Source organism: Trichomonas vaginalis, chromosome VI (genome assembly GCF_026262505.1).
Source record: "Trichomonas vaginalis G3 chromosome VI, whole genome shotgun sequence".
NCBI lineage: Eukaryota > Parabasalia > Trichomonadida > Trichomonadidae > Trichomonas > Trichomonas vaginalis.
The window spans coordinates 980,012-1,002,135 of record NC_067208.1 but is presented as its reverse complement, the minus strand read 5'-3'; the positions used below and the strand labels follow the sequence as shown (position 1 = coordinate 1,002,135).

Below are 22,124 nucleotides of genomic sequence, written 5' to 3'. Positions count from 1 at the left end.
TTTGTTGACTTATTTAATACTTTAAGGACGGATGTAAACATGTGCTGGCAACTAGAGCAGGTTTCATTATGTTTGGATGTCCGACTGAGTTTAGTATAAACGATATGAGCTATAATACAAAACTTATATCTGGTTTTTACTACCAACAGTTTCCTATAACAGGAAAAGGTGTCATACAAGGAATGTCTATTCCATTGACATTAAGCACACCAATCTATATATTGTTTCAAACTTAGGTTCAAAGTGCTATTCGAATGTCGACAGAAACTACTATGACCAAAAGATACTCATGCGTATAAACAACACTTTCTCTGCTGGTTTGCCTATTGTTCATTCGAATGCAGAATTTTCAACCTTAGTGAACTCAAACACTTTGGCAAGTATAACGTTGACATTAGTTGACGCAAACTTTGTTCCTGTAAAACTTTTATGTCCTATGTATTTGTCAATGACGGCAGAAAGTTTCGAATGGAAGATGCAACCGGTGAAAGTATTGTATTACAAGAACAACTTCAACAACAAATAGCTCAAGAACAACAAATGCAACAAATAGCTCAAGAATAAAAAAAATATTTTTTTTATTTTTATAAAAATGTACAGAATAGATGTTTCAGATTTTTATGACTTCCAAGCATTCAGAAATATGTGTCCATTTAGAGACTATAACAATGCAGTCGAGAATTTGAAACGTTTAGTCATTTATGTTGACTCTGCCCCAGAATGTTATGTCATGAAAGAATGGGATGTAGTCTTTAACAAACCAAGAGCAACAATAGTTTCAGAACAAGAATGTAGACAGAAACTTAAGAAAATAAAAGTCGTACAAGTTGGCATGAAGATGTTAGATGCTTGGGATATCTTATTGTCAAAGTTAGAAGATTTTTCAGTTCGAGGTATAAAGTTCTATACACCTTCTCCAAACTTCTATTCTATCTTCACTGGATATAAATACGAACAAGTAGAATGGAAAGAAAATATTATAGAAGCTTGATTAGACCATGTCAAAGAAAATTATGCAATGGAAACGAAAGAGTCTATGAGTATATCTTATGTTGGTTTGCAAACATCTTACAACATCCAAGTGCTAAGAATGAAACTGCTCTCATTATAATTGGAAAACAAGGAACTGGTAAGAATACTTTCTTTACAGATATCTTATGCAAACTGTTAGAGGGCTATTCGAACCCTAATATGACAAACATAGAAAACATCTGTGGCAAGTTTAACTCCTCAATAGAGAATATGAAACTTATAGTATGTAACGAACTTCAAAGTATAGATACAACAAAAGTTTTAAACTCAGATGCTTTGAAGAGTCTTATAACAGATAAAGTTGGAGTTGTTGAAAGAAAGTATAAAGACCAAAGAGTTTGTGAAAATGTTGCAAACTTCATTATGGTTTCAAACAATACTGTTCCGATGAAGTTAGAAAGTTCTGACAGAAGATATGTAGTTGTCAGAACGTCAGATTCTCATATGCAAGATACAGAATATTTTGACGACTTAGCAGAAACTTTGACATCTGACTTTTACAACCACTTGTTCTCATACTTTATGACATTAGATATTTCAAAGTTCAATCCAAGACAAATTCCATATACCGAAGAGAGACAAACATTGTTAGAAGCAAACAAGAGTGTATATGAACTGTTTATAGATGAAACTGACTTTGTGTCATTAGATGAAAGGTCATTGTACGATGAATATAAACAATATTGTCAAGAATATGGTTATATGGCAGCTTCTAAACGAACATTCTTGGCAAATGTCAAAAATCTTTTAGATGTTCAGAACGGCGTATATACAAAGAAAAATTTTTATGAGTAAATTTTAAAAAAAATATTTTTTTATCCGATAGAAAAGATGACAGAAAAATTAACTTTTTACATAGCGCCAGACCCTTCTTGCCCACATCTTTTTAAGCCACAATATATAGACATAGAACTAAATAGAGAAAGCGAAATTCTACAAACAGAAGAAACATATAGAGACCTAGATAACGAAAATGGATATGCGCTATTCTGGTTAGATTGTCCTTATGAAATGTATGAAAAAAAGGCTTTATATGAAGAATATAGAAAATATTGTCATGAAAACGATATAAGACCAAGCTCTAGAGAAAAATTCTATGCTGGTATAAAACATCTTTTCGAAGTTCGGAATGGCAAATATAGAAAGAAATAATTTTTCTGAGTAAATTTTTTAAAAAAATATTTTTTTATCCGATAGAAAAGATGACAAAATTCATCTCAGTAAACAAGTACATGTCAGGACTTAAAGAAGAACTAGACCCATTCACATATTTGAATGTTTACTTCTACCATTTTGAAAAGTCTTCATTCAGCAAAGTTTGGAACATCGAACCAGTTAAGTTTGCTATTGTGACTAAAAATGGTGCAACTTTTGAAGACTTAGACATAGAAGGTTTGTTAGCAGTCAAAGAAAATTTTGACAGAAAGTTCTCAAACCTTAAAGAAGGCAAAGCATACAAACTTGTTATACCTTATGAACCAAAGAAAGCAGACGACTATGAATATTATGAGTCTAAGATAGTTGAAGTTCAAGGTAAATTGGGTAAAAAGATTTTAGAGTCTAAGCCAGTGTTTGCTCCTAAAGAGGAAGAGAACATTGACATTGACCCAGAAATGTTCTAAAAATAAAATTTTATTTTTACATGTCATATCTCACCTTCTCTGGAACTGGTTCAGGTTCTTTCTTCTCTTCTACTTTCTTTTCTTCTACTTTCTTTTCTTTCTTTTCTCTCTTCTTCTTCTTCTCTGGTGGAGTTATGTCAAATTTGGCGCAACCATATTTATGTAAAAGTTCTTTGTCCTTTAATAGCTCATCTATTCTGTTTTCTATTTCATCTTCAAGAACGGCGCATGTGTCTTCTTTGCATTCTAAGAACTTTTGTTGGACTTCATCTTTCCAATCGGTGTCATCTCTGTCAACAAGTCTGTCATTGACAAATTTTAAGACTGCTCTGCTTAATGTTTTATGGTTCTTGTCATATTCCCAGAAACAGAACTTTAGAACAAATTCACCTTTCTTGTTTACACTATGTAAGATTTTATGGTCGACAGATGTTTTGCTGTCGAAAAGCTTGTCTCGAATATAGATAGCGAAATCGCTAGACATTTTCTAAAAGATAAAAATTTTAATTTTTCTAAAAATATGTTAGAAAAAAAGTTTGCTGACATTGACAAAAAATTTGAGAATGTTTTAAACAAGAACAAGAGGAAGTTAGAAAATGCTCAGATAAAACCCATACATGACAAGTTCTTATTTGCTCAGAATGGTATAACAGGTCTAATTGCACCACCTGGGTCGGGTAAGACTTTCACTTATCTTAAAATGGCTGCACAACAACAAGAACTAGATGAGAAGAACCCATTCTATGAGTTAGTTGTCATTTTGTAGTACTTCTGGTCAATTTGACCAAACCGTCAATTCGTTCAAAGATATTATAAAGAAGTCTAAGTTAGTATGTATAAAGGATACTGAGTTGTTAGATTGGATAAAGAAGTACCAAAGAAGAGTTTTGAAGTATAATGCTATAAATGAGTATATAAATTCGAAGTTTAAAGACCCAAATGAGGAAATGCAGAGAATATTAGACAAACACCACTTCAGAAACAAACAGAAAGAGATAGAATACATTTCGAAGAAATTGCAATCTTACGATTGGAAGACATACCCTCACAGATGTCTTCTTATCTTAGATGATTTCGCCTCTCATCCTTTGTTAAAGAATAGAGAACAAGATATGTGTCGAATTCTTAAGAAGCTCAGACACTTTAACATCTCAGTTGTCATTTGTGTACAGACAGCAAAGAGTTTAAGTAAGGATGTAAAGAGAATACTTACTGATATCATACTTTTCCCGGGATTGTCCGAAGACGATTTCATGGAACTTATGAAAGAGTCCATGGCAGGTAAGTTTGACAGACATGAACTATGGGAGAAGTACAAAGTCATACAAGACCCTCATACTTCTTTCAGAATTCATATCTACGCAAACAAAGTTCAAATTGTAAAAAGTCAAGCGTAAAAATGTAAGTGTTTAGTCTTAGTCTGTTGTGGTTCTGCAGCTTTCGGTTCTTCTGGCTTTGGAAGACATTCAGGAAGAGGAACGTCGGACATTCGTTTGTGTCCTGTCGGAAGGAAGAACTTTTCCTGTTGTCGGGAAATTTTTTTCCAGTAGGAAGGAAAAATTTTTTCTGTTGGAAGGAAAAACTTTTCCTGAAGTTCGACCAAAAAGTTCTCAATTTTCGAAAATTTGAATGGTTTACGGACGAACAACAGAAAAAATTTTGCCTGTCGGAAGGAAATTTTTTTCCAGTTGTCGGGAAATTTTTTTCCAGTAGGAAGGAAGGACTCGGAATGCAAGAAGGAAGGACTCGGAATGTCGGATGGAAGGACTCGGAATGTCGGATGGAAGGACTCGGAATGCCAGAAGGATTTGACAAGCCAATTTACTTTATAGAGCTACTTGAGCCATCTGAAGTCAAGCGTAAAAATAAAGAGTGCAATTTACCCTACTTGTTTGAAGTTGTCAAAATACTCTGTTATTTTTTCCTTTAACAATGACAAATCTTCTTTGAATGTAAGTATTGTACAACCTTTAATATCATAGTGTGTTTGAGGTAACGTATCTTGAACTATTTGTTTCACATCTTCATTCGGGGTCATTGAAATCGGTAAGTTTTCGCGATAGAACCAATTTCTGTCAGATTTGTAAATCTTAGCAAGGTCGTAAAAGCTTTTGTTGTTTCTTCTGACTAAATGCAACATAACCATATCTCTGTCTTCTTCATTTTCCATCTCTTCAGTATAAATCATATACTTATAACTCTTTTCCTTTCCTTTTGGTACTGAACGTGGTATTCTTTTCTGAATGCTTTTGTCTTCTTTCATCATATCTTCTCTCTGCTTTGTACAAAGTTCGTCAAGTAGCATAAGTATGTAGATTGCATAACGAGGTGAAGCCACATTGCTATTGAACTAACTAGGAACTTATGAACATATATACCTTTTAGATGTGATGGTAAGTTTTGCCTGTCTTGGTACATCTTTTTAAGTTCTACATGTTCAAACTCACTGAGGAGTTCATGAGTGCTATTTAATTCAAACCAGTCTTTAGGAAGCTTAGTGTCTGGAGCAAAACAAGCCGTCAAAATACTTTGCATTTGGTACATATCGTCTTTGACCGAACGAATGAGACGGAGTTGTTTGTTAAACTGAACCCACTCATATTCTTCATTTATAGCTTCATGGACTATAACTGTTGTTGTGTTCTCTGATGTTGACATATCTGTCTTTATATTCCGGATAAAAAAATAAATAAAAATAAAACTAACTTTATTTTTTCTATCTTAAGGAAATTCATGAATTTTGGTCATTTTTCAGCAAAAATAATGTTTAGGTGAAGAGGTGAGATGTCACCTGTTTTTTCACCTGTTTTCTCACCCTAGTTATTTTATAAACGTTTTACATGGTAAACGTTATTTTTTAAATTTTGTGAAAACTCAACGGTTTGACACATGCCCTAAAAATTATTTTACTCAGAATTTTGTTGCTGAATTCAGCAAAAAATAATGTTTAGGTGAAGAGGTGAGATGTCACCCGTTTTCTCACCTCTTTTCTCACCTGTTATTTTATAAGCGTTTTACATGAATTGTACGATGTATATTTGAAATCCTGAACAATTTCGTAGCTTCTATTTCTTCTTTTAGTACATCGAATGTTTTAACGATACCGAAAGTTTCTTTATACTTCTTCTTGACGTCAGATAGAAGGAAATCTTCTGCTGTTGGATAGTTTTTATTAAGAAATTCTAACATATCCATTTTATTTTCTGCTGGTTTTTCTGCTTCTTTCTTTAAGTCTGCATAGTCGTTTCGCATTCTTTCTATCTCTTTGACGGAGTAGTTATATTTCCTAATTGCTGCTTTACATTTAGAACATTGTGGGTTCATTTTTGCGTTATATTCTGAAACCTTACCTGCTAAAACAACTAAGGCGTCAATTGCTCTCTTCATCTCGAACATAGCGGGTCTTATTTGTTCGTTCCATACCTTACCCCTACTATCTTTATCTCTTATTTCCCAAACACATTTTGCAACTAATGAAACAAAGTTGTCGTAGGTCTTAAATTCTTCAGATTTATATATGTCAGAAACATTCTTATATACCATGTCGCAATCTTTGTCCATAACCTTATGGTTGCAATGAAAACCAAGGAATTCATAATTTACCTTTCGTATGAACTTCTTTATTTCTACTGAGTCAGTAACTTTAACTTCAATTTCGTCGAATTCAGGAATAGTGAGTTTTTGTTGTTGGATTTCAGGCAATTTGGGTAAATGGTCAATAATGTCCTGCATGTCATAAAGATACTGTTCATTTGTTTCATCTTTCGCACTACAGTCTAAATTACTTGTTAAAAGTTCTTGCTTAATTCTTTGTATTTCTGTCTCAAAAGTATATGAAGAAGGAATGAAGCTTTTCATCTCTACTAACATAGATGTTGGATTCATGACTAACGAGTTTGGTGCTGTTGTTGCTAACATGTTCTTACAATAAAAAATAAAAAATATTTTTTTAAAAAAACTAACTTTTTTTATGTTTTTTGTGAAAGTGTCAAAATTCATGAAAATTCAACGGGTGAGAAAACAGGTGAGAAAACAGGTGAGATGTCACCACTTCACCTAAACATTATTTTGTGCTGAATTCAATAAAAATAAATGGTTCATTTACTCACAATATTTTTTTACAAAACGACCCCAAACTTTTAACTTCTTTTCTGCAGCTTCAAATGCTATCTTAGCGAGTTCATATTCTCTAAATTCTCTCTTTAAATCTTCTTGTTCCCATTGGTCTAGTTCGTATGGAGAGTCTCTATAACCATAACATATCTCACGTTCATGTTCTAATTGTTTTCCGCACATTTTTCTAACTTCTTGTTCGAACAAAGGTTTAGCATTTTCTACTGTATCTTCAAGTTCTTCTTCATCTAACTTCTCATGAACTTTCTTGTCTATGGAGTCCATAATTTTTCCAACTGCTATGCAATATTTTGGAGAAGCCCACATTGCTATATAGTTTATAAGTCTTGGGTCTACATACGTTCCTCTAACCTGTTTGATTTCATCAGGAATTCCGGCATGAATTTTGTATAAAAAGCAACCGTCTGAATTCCGGCGGTTGCTATATTCTTCACAAAATGCCTTATAATACTCTTCCCAGGACTTATTTTCCAACAACTTTCTAAAGTCTTTCCTAAACTGCTGACACATATTTGTTGCATTTATATAACCATCCTTGTCTCTACGTAAGACTTCAATACCGTTATAAGTGCCTTTTGTGAATGTTTCGCCATTAGATTTGTTCGTGAACGTTTTTGCTTCGACTGACATATCTGTCCTTACATACAAAATAAAAAAAAATAAAAAAATAAAACTAACTTTATTTTTTATTTCGGGAAAATTCATGAGGTTAGAAAACATGTACGAAGAAGTCTCAACAAAGTCTTTACGAAGAAATCATGACAAAACATTTACGATGAAATTCATGACAAAACATTTACGATGAAATCATGAAAATTCATGAAAATTCAAGAGGGTAGAAAAGAGGGTAGAAAAGAGGTTAGATATACCCATCTACCCTAAACATTATTTTTGGGTCATTTACGCTCATTCCGATGAAGAAGTCTTGACAAAACATGTACGAAGAAGTCTCAACAAAGTCTTTACGAAGAAGAAGTTTCGACAAAGCATATACGATGAAGAAGTTTCGACAAAACATTTACGATGAAATCATGAAAATTCATGAAAATTCAAGAGGGTAGAAAAGAGGTTAGAAAAGAGGTTAGATATACCCTTCTACCCTAAAATATATTTTTGGGTCATTTACACTCATTACGAAGAAGTCTTGACAAAACATTTACGATGAAATTCATGAAAATTCATGAGGTGAGAAAAGAGGTGAGAAAACGGGTGAGATGTCACCTCTTCACCTAAACATTATTTTTGGGTCATTTACGCTCATTACGAAGAAGTTTCGACAAAACATTTACGATGAAATTCATGAAAATTCATGAGGTGAGAAAAGAGGTGAGAAAACGGGTGAGATGTCACCTCTTCACCTAAACATTATTTTCAATACTTTTTCAGCACTTTTCCGTAGTTATATATGAAAGACAATTCGAGATAAAAGTCATAGTACAATGGAATAATATGTTGCACACCATTTGTTGTGAACCAAACTTGAAAGTCAGAGAAACTGTTACTAGGTGGTTCGTAGAATTTAGAAGCAAAGTCATAAAAGTCCTTACCAATACAAAGAAAACTATTGTTGCTTGAACTGAAACTTGCATGACACATGACATTTTGAGGGTCAAACACGTTTCTATAAACTGTCAAATCTGCTGGTGGAAGTATAAATTTAAATGGACCATCTGGTGGTAATGGTTCGTTCTGGTTTAGTAACCGAAGAAATTGTGCCCAAGAACGTTTGTCTACCTCCCAAAATAAAAACTCTGTATCTCTTGGAGGGTTAATTTCAATCTTTTGAAATGAAACGGTGGAGTTCATCTTGTCATATTCTAGTTTCAGATAGTATGTTCCATTTAGTAAAGAGTCGTATTTTTCTTGAAATTCCCAATAATATTTGTTCATTTGAGTTTGAAAGTCATTTAGAGTTTTCTCAAGGTTTTCGTCTGAACGAATTGTAAAGATTCTCATTTCATCAAATTTGTCTATTAGACCATCAGAACCTCTATACTGACCATGAAAATATACTGCAAACATAAAAGCGTTAGTTCTATTTGAAAACAAAACTCTTCTAAATCCTATTGCCTTTGCATCTGAAGGACTTTGAAGCCAACGAATTGGATAGTCAAACCTGTATATTCGGGATGAAATTTCTTCATCTGATATTGTCCTACCAGCATTTGTAAAGATATAGTCTAACGGTTTTGTATCTGCTACTTTTGTTCTTTGTTTTTCAACCTGAAGCATTTAATATATGTAAAAAAATACTGTTTTAAAATGGTATGCCATATAGCTTCTTGAATTTGTTAAGAAGTATTCGAACGTGTTTTCCATCTGTATCTCTAGTGTTTACATAAGCATAGCCTTCCTTAGTAAAACATACTTGTAATTTCCTATAGTTTACGCCGGTATAAAAGTAGAAAGAGTCTTGTTCTTCGCTATAGTAGTAAAACTCAAACGTATGCTTACCATAGTCTGTAATTTCAATTGTTTCATCTTCTAGTTCGTCGACAAATTCGAATACAATATCTCGAAATTTGCTTTTGTTCTTATTGTTTTCAGAACAAGTGACCCAACGTAAGTTTTCAAGTCTATTGTCGTTTCTTATACGGTTTATATGGTCTACAAAGGTAAATTGTTAGGGTTCGGTATAAAATGAGTTGCAATGACAACATGTTTAAAATAGTTTTTTCCACCCATCCTCATCATAGCATATCCGTCATTTTGCTCCCATTCGCTTAAAACTCTTTTTGTCTTTTTGTTTCTGACTTCAAATGACTCACAACAGTGAATTTCATATTTCTCATCTAACAAACAAGTTTCCCAACGGTCTGCTCCAACAAACTCAGCGTACATTTCAAATAAAATAAAAAAATGTTTTTTTAAAAATATTTTGTTTTAAATGGTATGCCATTTCATATTTCTCATCTGTAACAAACAAGTTTCCCAACGGTCTTCTCCAACAAACTCAGCGTACAGTTCAAATAAAAATAAAAATATACTGTTTTCTTTACTTTACATAACCGCCTGATACCAGAAGTCTTTGACGCCAACCCATACCAGCTAATGAAGGTTGACTTGGTTAGTTTGGAAACTAAACTTTGGTTTTGGTTTATCTTCAGTTTTGGTTTCTCTTCTTCTATCGGTTTTTCGTCACTTTTCGGTTCCTCTGACTTTACCTCACACTGCAGGAACAGTTGTGTCGTCAACATCTTCATAAATATCATATGCCATTTGTTTTTGTTTTCCTTTCAACTTTTTGTGTTTGTTGTAAAGTTTAGAATATTTCGACTCTAAGTCAATGAGATGTTCTATAATGAACTGTTGGTCAGTGAAGTAAACTTTTCCATCTGTTGTCTCGAAAGCTCCTTCAGACTTCAATATTTTATTTGTGAGAGTCTGTTTCTTTTTTGAGATACTTGCCGTTCCATTTCTATGAAAAGTGACTTTGTAGTTAGGGTTTGTATTTCCAGACCTGGCACTTTCTATTATTGAATTTTTCTCTTCATCTGTAAGTTCTTTGACAGGTTTTGACAATGGTTCTGAACTTTTTGTTTGTGGTGTCAAATCTACCGTTTCAACTTCTTCGGTCATTTCATCTCAGTAAAATTTTAGTTTGTTTTGTTTTCAACTGGTTGTTTAGGTTTTTTAAGTCGGTCTAAAACTTCCTGAGGTATAGGAAGAACTTGACAAACACGTGGTTGTGTAACTGCTGGAAGCCGACAAATCCATCTTGAACCCATTTGTCTCAATGCTGTATTGTTCATTTCATCTCAGTAAAAAACTTTACATTCCCCACGTTTGAGACGGTTGAGGTTGGTTATTGTTTACCCATTGTTGTGCATGGTTATATCCTCTGTTAAAGAATCTTTCACCTTGGTCCATATAGTGTCCTGCTTGGTTATAGTAGTCATTTGCTTTGTTATAATAGTTTCCTGCTGTCTTCCTACATTGTCCATCCATCCTTGAACTTTTCCTCTTGTTTCAGGATTTGGAATAAGATTTGCTTGCATCTCGTGCTACATCCCAACCTTTCTGTACAGTTTGTATAATAGGTTGTGCTTTCTCTTTAAGTATACCTAATGTATCAAAATCTTCCTTCCAACTCCAAATACACCTCTGGCTATTGTTCCCACTGCGGGCAAAAATCTGGATGCAACTCCTGCTAATGCGCCAATAAACCCATTTCTTATAGGGTAAAAATGACGAATCCAAACAAGGACCCCTATGTTTCTAAGGCAACAAAGAAAGCACTCATGATAAAAATCTTTAGTTCAACACCAAATGCTTGGTTTATGGATATCTTGGAAAACATTCCGAGGTATAGAGAAGATGACCACCATACTGGCTAATATTTGTCGGTCAAAACACAAGATACTGTGAAGCCATACCATTACAGTCCAAAAATATTTTAGATGTGAAAACTGCTTTGACAATATTCGTTGACAAATACCATCCAACAAAACTGACATCTGACTGTGAAAGTTCTTTCAAATCAGATGATGTAAAAAACTATCTGCGTTCAAAAAATGTAAACCAATATTTCATTGTCGACCAAAACCATTCTGCTCTTGGTGTCATTGACAGTTGTATAAAAATCTTAAGAGACTTAAATCAACCACAAGGTGGTGAGGTAGATGAAATGTCATATGACGACAAATATAGGCACTTCTCCATGGCAAAGATGAGACAAGTTTTAAATATTTACAATAGCCGTAAACAAAAAGGTTTGGGAAACCACTCCCCCGAAGAAATGAAAAACAACCCCGACTTAGAGAAAGACTTTATATTTAACAATTTAGTCAAAAGAGACAAACAGAAAGAATGCCAGGCTTCAAACTTAAGAAAGGTGACAAAGTAAAAATAGAAATACCTAAACGCGACCCATATGAAAATACTATTGACTATGACAACAATGGGAACCCGACAGGTACTCACATTCGTGTTCGTAAAAATAGAAGAAAGTATACAAGAGAATATTATGAAGTTTTAGCAAACATGGCAAAATGTACAGACTGCAAGCAGAAGATAAAACTACTATTGTCAGACCTCGTTTCAAACTGTCAAAGTTCAAGGTGGTATACTTTCAAAGACAGTTCCTAACAAATATAAGACAACTCCTGACGAATATGCTAAAGAAGTTGAAAATGACGACTAAGCAATTCTATACCATGCGTAAACTGTCATGTAAGGTGGCATGTATTCTTTACTTTGTCCCGTTGTTTGCGTATATCCTGAAACGAAATGTGTATGGTTTCCTTCTCCCTGAGTGTCATCCCAGTAACAATTTATAGCAAACTTAACGTCGTCTTTAACATCATATCCTTTACCTTTTGTCATTCCTGACCAATCCCAATATCTATGCTTATGCCAACCTGCTTGAGATGTACTTAAATCTATGTAGTGACTGTGTGCAGGTAAATTTTCACCTGAAATCGTTTTACTTCCACCTGTTTCCTTTGAAGAGTTTGCACAATACAAAAACCTGTCGACTATTTGAGTCCAAGTTCCGAGACCAAGTACTACTTCTGGTCTGGTAGAGTTCATTGACGTATAAATAGAACCTATAGGATATACTGTTTGAAGTATTTCTGTCTTTAATGTTTGAAGCTCTGTTTTGTCTGCTTTTTTATATAACTTTTCTTCAAGTTCATTTACGTCAGAGATGCTATGTCTATGATATTTTTGTGGGTATGTTCCTTCTGTCCATGCTAAAATACGTTCTTTTGTTGCATCTACATATCCAGCTATCCATGTCGAGTCTGCTTTTGTATTCCTTAACTCTGTAACACCTTTCTCAAGCTCTTTCAACTGTTGTCCATCTTCCATTAAACCTCTGGTATGACTTGAAACCGTTTGTGTCAACATATCTACAGTTTCTTTGTCGGCTTTAAGGTCTAAACATCCTGAAACCCACCCTGTATTGGCTTTACCTTCTAAAATCTTCGATGTCCGTTCATGGTACCATTCAACCCTTTTTATAATTTCATTGTCTTTTTCATCCACATATTCCTTATCTGCCTTCTTCACTAACCCACTAGCCAGATATGCTAACTCATCGTCAACATACTCTTTGTCAGCTTTCTTTTCAACATCCTCTTTTGTTGCATATGTTGCATCTGCTCTGTCATGTTCTTCTTGAACTTTTTCAATGACATACTCTTTGTCAGCTTTGTTGTCAATATCTGCTTTCAAAAGAAGTTCATCTATAGGTTTCTCGTTTAAAGTTCTTTTTGTTGGATTTATACAAACAGTATGGTTCTTGTTGTCTTGAAATAGAAACTCATCTGTCATTGGGTTTAATGTCAGTTTTAAGTTTCCTTCTTTCAATGACTCAGATATCTTAGAATAGTTTGAAAAGTTTGTTGTGTTCTTATTTAGAGCTTGCATAATGAGTTGTCGGTTGTGTTGTATTTCTCTCATAGACGCTGTTTCATTTGACATTTTTATTCTAGATAAAATATGCTTCCAATAGAAAAAGAAAATTCAAGAGTTGCTACAACTAAACCATTAGATGAACTTTTTACTAATGTCGGTCAAAAGTTTGAGACAGAGACCGTAAAGCATGAAGGCTATCGTTTTGACTACCCATTAAGATGGCTAAGAGACCCATCTGTCACAAAAGCTATTGGCTTTCGTAGAATGAAGTTTGTGTCTGTAGAAGATAAAAGTTTTCCATTTATTGTAAGGTTTCATATAGATTATATATCTGAAGGGAAACGAAAAATGTGGGAAGAAATTGAGCTAATACAAGTTGACCTTTCATCTTCTCTACAGACTGCGTTAAAAAATATAGAAGATAAAATAAATTCATGTTATGCAAAATATGCTGATGAATATGCAAATACCGAGAGCACACTTTATGTGAGAATTGTATATGACAAACAAAATTCACAAGTGTCATTTCAAATCTACGAAGACAATCCAAAGAAAGACGAACAAATATATACAGAATTCACTGCAATGTCATGGTATTATTTGCAAAGAATGTTAAATCAGAAAGTCAAACTTCCTTTAGCAAATATTTACAGTCGATATGCAAGAGATGAACCATATTTATTTAAAGATGTTTTCGACCCAGCTGCTATTATTGTTCATGCTTCATTTTCTGGCGCCCAAAACTCTTTCTTATGCTTGGCAAATGACTTTTACGAAAAACCTACAAAGTTATACGAACCACCAAGTGGAAGTATTTCAGACTTTCAAGTATGGTTTACTACAGATGGAAGAAAAAGAATAATTCCATTATACCATGCGTTTTACTTAGAACTTAGTTTCATATACAACTACTATCGAACGGTAAAAATATAATTTTTTAATACGGTTGAGGTGTTGGATTTGGTTGCCAACTAGACTGTGGTGCAGGTTCAGGCTGTTGTATAACAGGAGCTTGTTCTTCTGGTTCAGGGTCTTTAGGTATAATACCAACGAACTGACCTACCCTTTTACCAATATTTTTGACTCCGTTCCAAATTCCTCTTCCGACAGATTTTATTCCATTCCATATACCTCTTCCAACATTTCGAAAGAAGTTTCCTATCTTACTGAAGAAACCCATTTTACTATATGTAAAAATCTAATGTCCGCCTAGTCTCTTACGTTTCCTGTTGAGTTCCATAGCATTCTTTAACTGGAGCTCATACATTCTGTTTCTCCTCTGGTAGAAAACATATTCTGGGTCAACTCCTGTGTTCGCGTCATCTGCATAAAGTTGTTTATATCCCACTTCAGGGTTTGTATAAAACTCTTTCCATCTCATATTTGCATACCATGGTGGCAAACCTAACGCAGCGTCATTTGACATGGCAGTTTGCATTTGTACATCTGTTGGCACTTGACCATAGTTTGCCATTGCAGTTTGTATTCTAACTTCATTTGGAATATTCTCTGGGTTTGGTTGTCCAGGTTGCTGTGCATTCGCTAAGTTCTGTGCGTCCATTTAATATTAGATAAAAATATCTCTTACGAGTACATATACTGAACATTTGCAGGCATTGGTTCATCTTCATATTCTCTGTACTTTTCTGCCACGTCAAATAAATAAATGACACAATGGAAAAAACCTAAAACAAGTAGTCCTATTTCAAACCACATTTACTTACTAATAAAATTTCTTTGTTATGACACTTTCTCCAGTTTATAGGACCTCTCTCATATTCTATCTTGTCATATATAAACTCATAGTCATGTATGTCCTCTAACCATCTCATAACGGTTTCCAAACCACTTTTATCGGATGTAAAGTAAAAGCATGGATGGTTATGTAAAACGTCTAAAGTTTCTAAAGAGTCTCTCAAAGTCCAGTCTACTTGGTATTGAAAATCCCATGTGTTATAGAACGGCGGGTCCACTATAAAGAAAACATTTTCCTTGTCTTTATATTTTTCATACAACTCTGTCCAATGACATCTCACAAACTCTATACCCTCAATATATTTTCTATGTCCTCTTTGAAAACATTTGTATAGTTAAGATATAAAACTTTTGACATAAGTGTTTCAATGTCATGAACTCTTATAGCACCACTATATAATAGTCTAGCAGATATACTATTCCAGTCTATATATTCTGCTTTTTTCAAAACCTCTCTCACAATATTTTTCTTATCTAATGGTATACGTTCCATCTTACCTATAGGTATCTTTTCTTTTAACGCTTTCAATATATTGTTTGTGTCTGGAATATGTTTGAGACGGTCCATATAGTTGTCGAAGTCATTGCATATAATCTTTGAGTCTGGAAATATTATATGGCACAAATGGGATATATAGAAACTTCCACCGAACAAATCTACAAATGTTAGACCATTCGGTAGTTTCTTAAGTTCTCTCAATATAATATCTTTACATCTACTCTTATTTCCAAAGAACGGTAACGGAGGTTTTGTAAAATTCATTTATATATAATAATAAAAATGTTTTTTCCTGAAAAGTGACAGAAAAGTGACAAAACATGAAAACATATATAATTTGTGAAAAGCGACACATTATATAATGTTTTCGACCCAGAAGAAGGCTTCTTCCCAGAAGCAATGGAGGAAGAAGAAGAGTCCTCCGAATTCACACCAGAAGACTAACAATTTTCCGAATAAAAACTTCATTTATACTAAACATCTTCGGGGCTAGAGGGCACGAAGTGCCTGGAAGCCCCACTACCTTTTTTTTTTTTTTTTTTTTTTTTTTTTTTTTTTTTCAAATACCTTTCGTTTTGAGAGTTGTAGGATGTGGAATCAAAATCATAGGAAAATAGCTAAATTTATATTTTTTACCGCACGCTTTCCATAAATTGAGAGACTTTTACCTCATTTTTACCGCAGATTGAGGGGTTTAGCCGCAAATTGAGTACTTTATCCATAAATTGAATAGTGGTATGACCGCATTTTTTACCGCAACTCACTTTGCATATAAAATATCAATAAAATTATACACCAATACGATATTTGCATCTTTGAAGTAAATACATTATTTGAATTGCGGTAAACGATAGACTAAAAGAATTTTTAAAATAAAGTTAAATAATGCTTACTTATATAAATACAGTAAAATTTATAAATTTTGTTTTTTTCAAAAAATATAAAATTCATACGTTAATTTTTTAATTCGCTTGGCGAATGCCGAGCTTACGTACTCACTTATTCCTTCTCGTTATTACTTCAACCCCAGGAACCTCATCTTTCATATATGACAGCTGTGGGAATCCAGAACTTCTTGATCATCGAATCATATACTAAAGCTACATAATTCTACAGGCGAACTAAAGCAAGCATATGCATTGGGAGTGCTTTGCAATGATCTCCCTCATCAATCGATGAGAGATATCATTGTGGAGCATCCCCAAACGAACTACAAGCTGACATTACAACGCATACAACCCGATTAATACGAATATATACATTGGAGCTGCTTTGTAATGATCTCCCTCATCAATTGATGAGAGATCTCATTGTGAAGCAGTTCCAATCGAACTAAAAACCGGCATACAAATGAGTGAAAGCAAACTCATTAGAGATGCGTTGCTTTGATTTCTCTCATCAGAAGATGAGAGATCCCAGAACAAAACAGCTCTAATCGAACTTTCTACACAGCTTAGCATAGTATTAATGCAAAGTAATGCATCTGTATTGTCAACAAGCAAAGCTGTTTCGAGTCCTTCCATTATTTCGAAGAATTCGGAACAACTTTGCTAATTGATAGTGTAAATCCATATGCATGAAAGCGCACATGCATAAAGACAGGTATTGTCAGCAATGACTACCTGTCCAGCATTGATTGATCAGCCAAGAACCATTTCAGGCTTTTTGAGAACGTTTCAGCCAGGATCATCGTATACTGACTGTTAGAAAGGCATCCATTATCTGATATAGATGCTTTTCCAACAATCATATTCGAAGATCTTCGACATTGATGTAAAAAGAGAAGGAGAAGGAGAAGGAAAGAAGGAAAAGGAGAGGAAGAGAGAAAGGAAAAGAAGAAGAAAAAGAAAAAAAGAAGGACATATTAAATATAATGCGCACTCAATAGTGCCGAGGCGCGATTTTTTGACCCTATTTTACCGCACGGTAATGTTTTTCTCGATTTTGTCCAGGCCTACAATTAACTATATGGGAGCTATTGCTAGCCATTGATAACTGCCGAGAAATTATGATGCGTTTAAATCTTTACACGAGAAAAAATTGAATTGTTCTGTAACCGTCGTCTCATCAAAAATTCAAAAACTCTGTTTATTAATTAAAAAGGAGATTTATCGTCAACTATAATTTTATGCATCAATTATTGCTCTACAATATTTAGATAGAAAATTAAGAAAATTGACATTTACTGATTATGATTCATGACGCGTTTAAATAAGGGTTTCGTTTTGCTAAAATTGTCACTTTTATAGCATATTTGTTTTTGGATGTTTTGCGAAACCAAAAAAAAACTATGATATACAATGTGTGTGTAAAGAAAATACTTTATTTACTAGTTAAAAAATCATTTGGTATTGATCAAGAGTAGTAGGATATGAAGGGTTGTGTGACTTTTTTTGTAAACGTAAGAATTCATGCAATATCGAGCGATTTTGTATCATTTTTTTTAACATATGAAGTAAAAAATGTATGATTCTGACGGTTTTTATTCTTACGTTTTTGAATAAATCAAGATTTAAAAAATTTTCAAAATGTAAGACATTTACACTCAACCCATACATAATGAAATAAACTTTAAAAAATTTTTTTAAAAAATAAACTTTAAAAATTCATGTCTTACATTTTAAAATAATTTATTTTTATTTTGTATGAAATGAGCGTCAAAACTAACAACGTTAAAAAATTAGGATTCACAAACGAGGAAATAAAGGATATATTAGATGAGATGTGTTATGAAGTTAGTAAATATTATTTAAGAAATTGTCAAAAATTTGCCGAGTTATTAAATGATTTAGATTATGATGGAAAAATGAATAAAGATGATGTTATAAATTTCTTATATCCCACATCTGAAGAAGAAAAACCTAAAGAACCTGATGTTTTCCCTGAATATTATGAAGAACGGATTAAAGATGATGAATACGATGAAATTGAAATTGAAAGACTGGAAAAAATAAGAGATGAAATAGATGAAAAAATTAAGGAATTAAGAGAAGTTGAAAATGAAGTAGAGGGTTTAATAAATATCCCAGCTTCAGAATCAGAAGTTCAGAAATCTCATGAAGAAAGATATAAAAATTATGTCTCAGAATCAACACAAAATTTATTAGATGGCGAAATAGATGAAACACTTTCAGAAGAAGGTACTAAATTTATACGTAAACATAAGTTACAATTTATTGATAATGAAAAATACCCTTGTATCTTACTTTCACCCCCTCTCGATTCTGAGAAATTCAAAAAAGCTCTTAAAAACGTGACATATGCAACTAATACGATTAAGAAAGAAGATCATGATATTTACACAAATTATTATTTAAATAAATGCACAGGTGTTGATAAAGTTTTTGATTTATTAGATAAAATATCAAAAGAAACCATTGGAACATATAAAATTTTGTGTGATTGTGGTTTCATTGTTGAAGATACTAATAATGTTTCATATGAAAGAACAGCACCGAAGGAAGACGAAGTTGAAAGGTCTATACCATTCGTTATTAAGAATATAAAAGATATGAAAACGTATAAGCATTATATTTATTCATTTATTTCAGAAAAAATGGAAGCAACCCATAAAACATCTTCTCATCATTTTATAGCTATTCATACATTCCTTTTCAAAGTTGTGAAATTAAATAAGACAGGAATTAGATTTAATGTATCAGGGTACGCATTCTTGAGTAAATTAAAATGTATTCGTCACGTCGCAGATGATAAAAATTTATGTGTTCTTAATTCATTTTATGGGCTTTAAAAAATAAACTTTATTTTTATTTATTTTTTAATTTTTTATTCTTACATAAATGAACAAAAACGGAACCGCTAAAATGAATGATAATCAAATTAGAGCAGAAGGTAGAAGGTTATTTAAACGCTTCTATAACATTCCTGATGGTGTTAATCCTAAAACTCGTAGAAGTTATTTAAATGAAGCAATAGATTCATATGAAGGGTTTGACATTTCATCAGAAAGTGAGAGATTAGCGAGAATGTTAAATGTTAATATTGATTTCTATTATTGTGATCCTCAACCAGAAGACGTGGACATAAATAAGGTAGACTTTCCATTAGTGGATTCAATAATGATAGATCCAGAATTTGAAACAGTAAATATTTTATTAACACAGAGTCCATGTGGAAAACTTCACGCTGACAGAATAACAGACGTTGAAGCACTCACCGGCTATAGAGTTTGTCCATATTGTAAAGAAGAAGTTTATTCTATCCGTGATGATCCAGAAAGGAAAAACCAAAGAAGATTTTTAAAGCATTGTGAGAAATGTAAAGAAAATAATGGAAGATTAATTCAAGACGTTCAGTTGCAAAAGACACAGCAACCATATGCACCACATATTACGAAACAGAAGATATATCAGTGGTTATTAGCTCATAATTTGCAGGAATATTATCAACCGACAAGATATTATATTACTTTTGACTTCGAAACATTAGAGACTAAAGAAGAATTACAACTTTCTGAGTGTGCAACTTTGAACGCTTACTTAAAACCATTCATGGTATCATCAACGGTTAAATTAAACGATAAAACATATACGAGGAATTTTTGCTTAACTTCGAGTGATTCTTTTATTTCTGATTGGATTGAGTTTTTATTTTCAACCTGTTCATTAGTTGCTAAATCAAATATTGAACAATATGAAGAATTAATGAAGTCGCAAACGGACTCTTTGAGTCCTGAAGGTCTTTCAGACCAAACGGCGGGGACTTTGTCTCATACATTAAATGAAAAACAGAAGGAAGCATTTAAAGAACTTCTAGATGAGGAATTCAATAAAGTGAATATCATAGGTTTTAATTCGGGAAAGTTTGATTTAAATTTAATTCTTCGTGATTTAAACACTGCAAAATGGAAAATAAAATCAATGCTGGGTTCTTCTTCTCAATTTAAGCAAATCATTGTAAAGAAAACAAACGTTCCATATGAATTGAGATTTATTGACATCAGAAATTATATAGCGGGTGGGACATTAGACCAATTCACTCAAGATTTCGGAAACAATAAATCACGTGTTAAATCCTTTTTCCCTTATCAATTCATCACATGGGAGAATTACGAAGAAGAATTATATAAAGAGGAACCATTCACTCAAGATTCATTTTATTCAGCATTAACCCAAGAAACTATATCAAATAGTGATTATCAAATATATCTCAATGATGCTAAAAATTTTAAGAATAGATTAGAATATTTTATTCATTATTGCAATAAAGATGTTGAAATTATGATTGACCCAATTGATAAAATTATTGAAGAAACATTTGTTTATAAAATTGACATGCTTCATAATCTTTCTTTATCATCGAATGCTTCAATGATTCGTTACGCTTTAGCATATAAAGACTTTAATCCTAATGAAAAATATCCTGAGGAAGAGATAGAATCAAGTTTTGAATTAACGAAAAAGTAGTGGAAATATAAAATTGGATCATATAAGAAACAAGATGAAAAAGCAGAAAGGGATACTAAAAATAATGTTTCAATGGATGATTTTCAATACTATCACGATTTAATCCTTTCATCTAAATGCAAAATGTGTGGTAAAGCGTTTAAATATGCAAATAAACCAACATTAGATAGAATCGATAATGAAAAACCACATACCAAAGAAAATTGTCAGTTAATGTGTTGTTATTGCAATGTCGTAAAATCAAATAAAGATGAAGATGTTCAACGTTTAAGAATCAATTTAAGAAATTATGCATTAAAAAATAATTTACCAATGACTTTAGATTCAGTTGAAGCTTATCACATTCTCCGTAATGGAATTACTGGTGGTTTATCAAATGTTCAACATAGAGTAAATCTTAAAGGAATCACGCACATTAATAAACTTTCATATAATCCAGAAACTAAAACTGTATCAAATGAGGACACCACCAACATTATGACTCATTTCGTTGGTGTTGACTTTAATTCATTATATCCTTCATCATTTTCATCTAATCCTCATGATTTCATTCAATATACTGACCATAAAATGTATATGCCGGGAAGATTGAATGGTGTTATCATTTGTGATACAGCAACAAAGAAAGCAAAAGCATTGGGAATAATTAAGAAGAAAAATACTTTATTCGTGGCTGAAGTAAAGGGTCACATTGATGAAAAATACATTAATGATTACATAAACTTTTTACCGATAATAAGAAACTTAGATATTATCACAGATGAAAAAACAATTGGCAGTTTTATGTATAATTACATGAAATCAAACAATCTACCAGTTGACCAGAAACAGAGAAAATTAACTCAATTAGCATCAACACACAACCAATATCAACCATTTTCTTCTTATTATCTTTGGTATCTAATAGACAGATTTCATTTTATCATCGATGATATTCAATCAATTTCAACATTTACGAAAAACACTTGCTTTAATGAATTTGCGAACAAATTTATGAACGAAAGACAAAAGGCTGAATTAGAAGGAAATAAAGGAAAAAGTTTATTTTGCAAAATTTCACTTAATGGATCATATGGTTACGATGCAATGAATACACAAAATTACGCAAAGACTAAAATAATGAATGCACAGAAGTCACGCGTTGCATGTATGTCAAATAAGTTTAAAAACATAAGAGAAATAGGTGAAGATACATATCAAGTGATGCTTAAAGATAGATTTTATAGATGTGATACATGTTTACAAGAGGCATTCTTCACTTTAGATAATGCTAAATACTGGTATTTGGTTTTC

The 22,124-nt window shown here is 32.7% G+C and overlaps 14 protein-coding genes and 3 pseudogenes across 17 annotated transcripts, besides 5 other annotated features; 7 read left to right on the top strand and 10 right to left on the bottom strand.

The window, feature by feature from the left end:
- Nucleotides 1–13,097: part of a mobile genetic element that runs on past the window's edge.
- On the top strand, nucleotides 1,243–1,814 carry TVAGG3_0782330 (uncharacterized protein; the record flags this gene model as incomplete). The annotated part of the gene is made up of 1 exon (XM_051246386.1): nucleotides 1,243–1,814. A coding segment is annotated over one exon (572 nt), but the record flags the coding sequence as incomplete, so codon positions are not given.
- TVAGG3_0782320 (protein of unknown function, DUF4108 family) lies at nucleotides 2,235–2,565 on the top strand (the record flags this gene model as incomplete). Its single annotated transcript, XM_051246385.1, has 1 exon — nucleotides 2,235–2,565. A coding segment is annotated over one exon (331 nt), but the record flags the coding sequence as incomplete, so codon positions are not given.
- On the bottom strand, nucleotides 2,671–2,922 carry TVAGG3_0782310 (uncharacterized protein; the record flags this gene model as incomplete). The annotated part of the gene is made up of 1 exon (XM_051246384.1): nucleotides 2,671–2,922. A coding segment is annotated over one exon (252 nt), but the record flags the coding sequence as incomplete, so codon positions are not given.
- On the top strand, nucleotides 3,175–3,680 carry TVAGG3_0782300 (annotated as a pseudogene). Its single transcript has one exon. A coding segment is annotated over exon 1 (506 nt).
- TVAGG3_0782290 (protein of unknown function, DUF4106 family) lies at nucleotides 3,767–4,051 on the top strand (the record flags this gene model as incomplete). Its single annotated transcript, XM_051246383.1, has 1 exon — nucleotides 3,767–4,051. One exon carries the CDS (start codon nucleotides 3,767–3,769, stop codon nucleotides 4,049–4,051), a length of 285 nt encoding a protein of 94 aa, XP_051081858.1.
- On the bottom strand, nucleotides 4,865–5,312 carry TVAGG3_0782280 (annotated as a pseudogene). Its single transcript has one exon. A coding segment is annotated over exon 1 (448 nt).
- Nucleotides 5,658–6,041, bottom strand: TVAGG3_0782270 (organellar and viral DNA polymerase type B; the record flags this gene model as incomplete). The annotated part of the gene is made up of 1 exon (XM_001295878.2): nucleotides 5,658–6,041. One exon carries the CDS (start codon nucleotides 6,039–6,041, stop codon nucleotides 5,658–5,660), a length of 384 nt encoding a protein of 127 aa, XP_001295879.2.
- On the bottom strand, nucleotides 6,782–7,418 carry TVAGG3_0782260 (uncharacterized protein; the record flags this gene model as incomplete). Its single annotated transcript, XM_051246382.1, has 1 exon — nucleotides 6,782–7,418. A coding segment is annotated over one exon (637 nt), but the record flags the coding sequence as incomplete, so codon positions are not given.
- Nucleotides 8,160–8,810, bottom strand: TVAGG3_0782250 (uncharacterized protein; the record flags this gene model as incomplete). The annotated part of the gene is made up of 1 exon (XM_051246381.1): nucleotides 8,160–8,810. One exon carries the CDS (start codon nucleotides 8,808–8,810, stop codon nucleotides 8,160–8,162), a length of 651 nt encoding a protein of 216 aa, XP_051081856.1.
- On the bottom strand, nucleotides 9,784–10,367 carry TVAGG3_0782240 (annotated as a pseudogene). Its single transcript has one exon. A coding segment is annotated over exon 1 (584 nt).
- On the bottom strand, nucleotides 10,385–10,540 carry TVAGG3_0782230 (uncharacterized protein; the record flags this gene model as incomplete). Its single annotated transcript, XM_051246380.1, has 1 exon — nucleotides 10,385–10,540. The coding sequence occupies one exon, from the start codon at nucleotides 10,538–10,540 to the stop codon at nucleotides 10,385–10,387; it is 156 nt and encodes a 51-aa protein (XP_051081855.1).
- On the bottom strand, nucleotides 12,214–12,306 carry TVAGG3_0782220 (uncharacterized protein; the record flags this gene model as incomplete). The annotated part of the gene is made up of 1 exon (XM_051246379.1): nucleotides 12,214–12,306. A coding segment is annotated over one exon (93 nt), but the record flags the coding sequence as incomplete, so codon positions are not given.
- A 138-nt stretch (nucleotides 13,098–13,235) lies between the features above and the next one.
- TVAGG3_0782200 (uncharacterized protein) lies at nucleotides 13,236–13,865 on the top strand (the record flags this gene model as incomplete). Its single annotated transcript, XM_051246378.1, has 1 exon — nucleotides 13,236–13,865. A coding segment is annotated over one exon (630 nt), but the record flags the coding sequence as incomplete, so codon positions are not given.
- A 223-nt stretch (nucleotides 13,866–14,088) lies between these two features.
- On the bottom strand, nucleotides 14,089–14,331 carry TVAGG3_0782190 (serine threonine-protein phosphatase family; the record flags this gene model as incomplete). Its single annotated transcript, XM_001578969.2, has 1 exon — nucleotides 14,089–14,331. The coding sequence occupies one exon, from the start codon at nucleotides 14,329–14,331 to the stop codon at nucleotides 14,089–14,091; it is 243 nt and encodes an 80-aa protein (XP_001579019.2).
- An 18-nt stretch (nucleotides 14,332–14,349) lies between these two features.
- TVAGG3_0782180 (uncharacterized protein) lies at nucleotides 14,350–14,712 on the bottom strand (the record flags this gene model as incomplete). Its single annotated transcript, XM_051246377.1, has 1 exon — nucleotides 14,350–14,712. One exon carries the CDS (start codon nucleotides 14,710–14,712, stop codon nucleotides 14,350–14,352), a length of 363 nt encoding a protein of 120 aa, XP_051081852.1.
- A 1,368-nt stretch (nucleotides 14,713–16,080) lies between these two features.
- Nucleotides 16,081–16,847: a mobile genetic element.
- A 350-nt stretch (nucleotides 16,848–17,197) lies between these two features.
- Nucleotides 17,198–17,303: a mobile genetic element.
- Nucleotides 17,304–18,019: 716 nt separating this feature from the next.
- Nucleotides 18,020–22,124: part of a mobile genetic element that runs on past the window's edge.
- On the top strand, nucleotides 19,206–19,919 carry TVAGG3_0782140 (uncharacterized protein; the record flags this gene model as incomplete). Its single annotated transcript, XM_051246376.1, has 1 exon — nucleotides 19,206–19,919. A coding segment is annotated over one exon (714 nt), but the record flags the coding sequence as incomplete, so codon positions are not given.
- Nucleotides 20,018–20,204: a mobile genetic element.
- TVAGG3_0782120 (DNA/RNA polymerases family) lies at nucleotides 20,955–22,118 on the top strand (the record flags this gene model as incomplete). The annotated part of the gene is made up of 1 exon (XM_051246375.1): nucleotides 20,955–22,118. A coding segment is annotated over one exon (1,164 nt), but the record flags the coding sequence as incomplete, so codon positions are not given.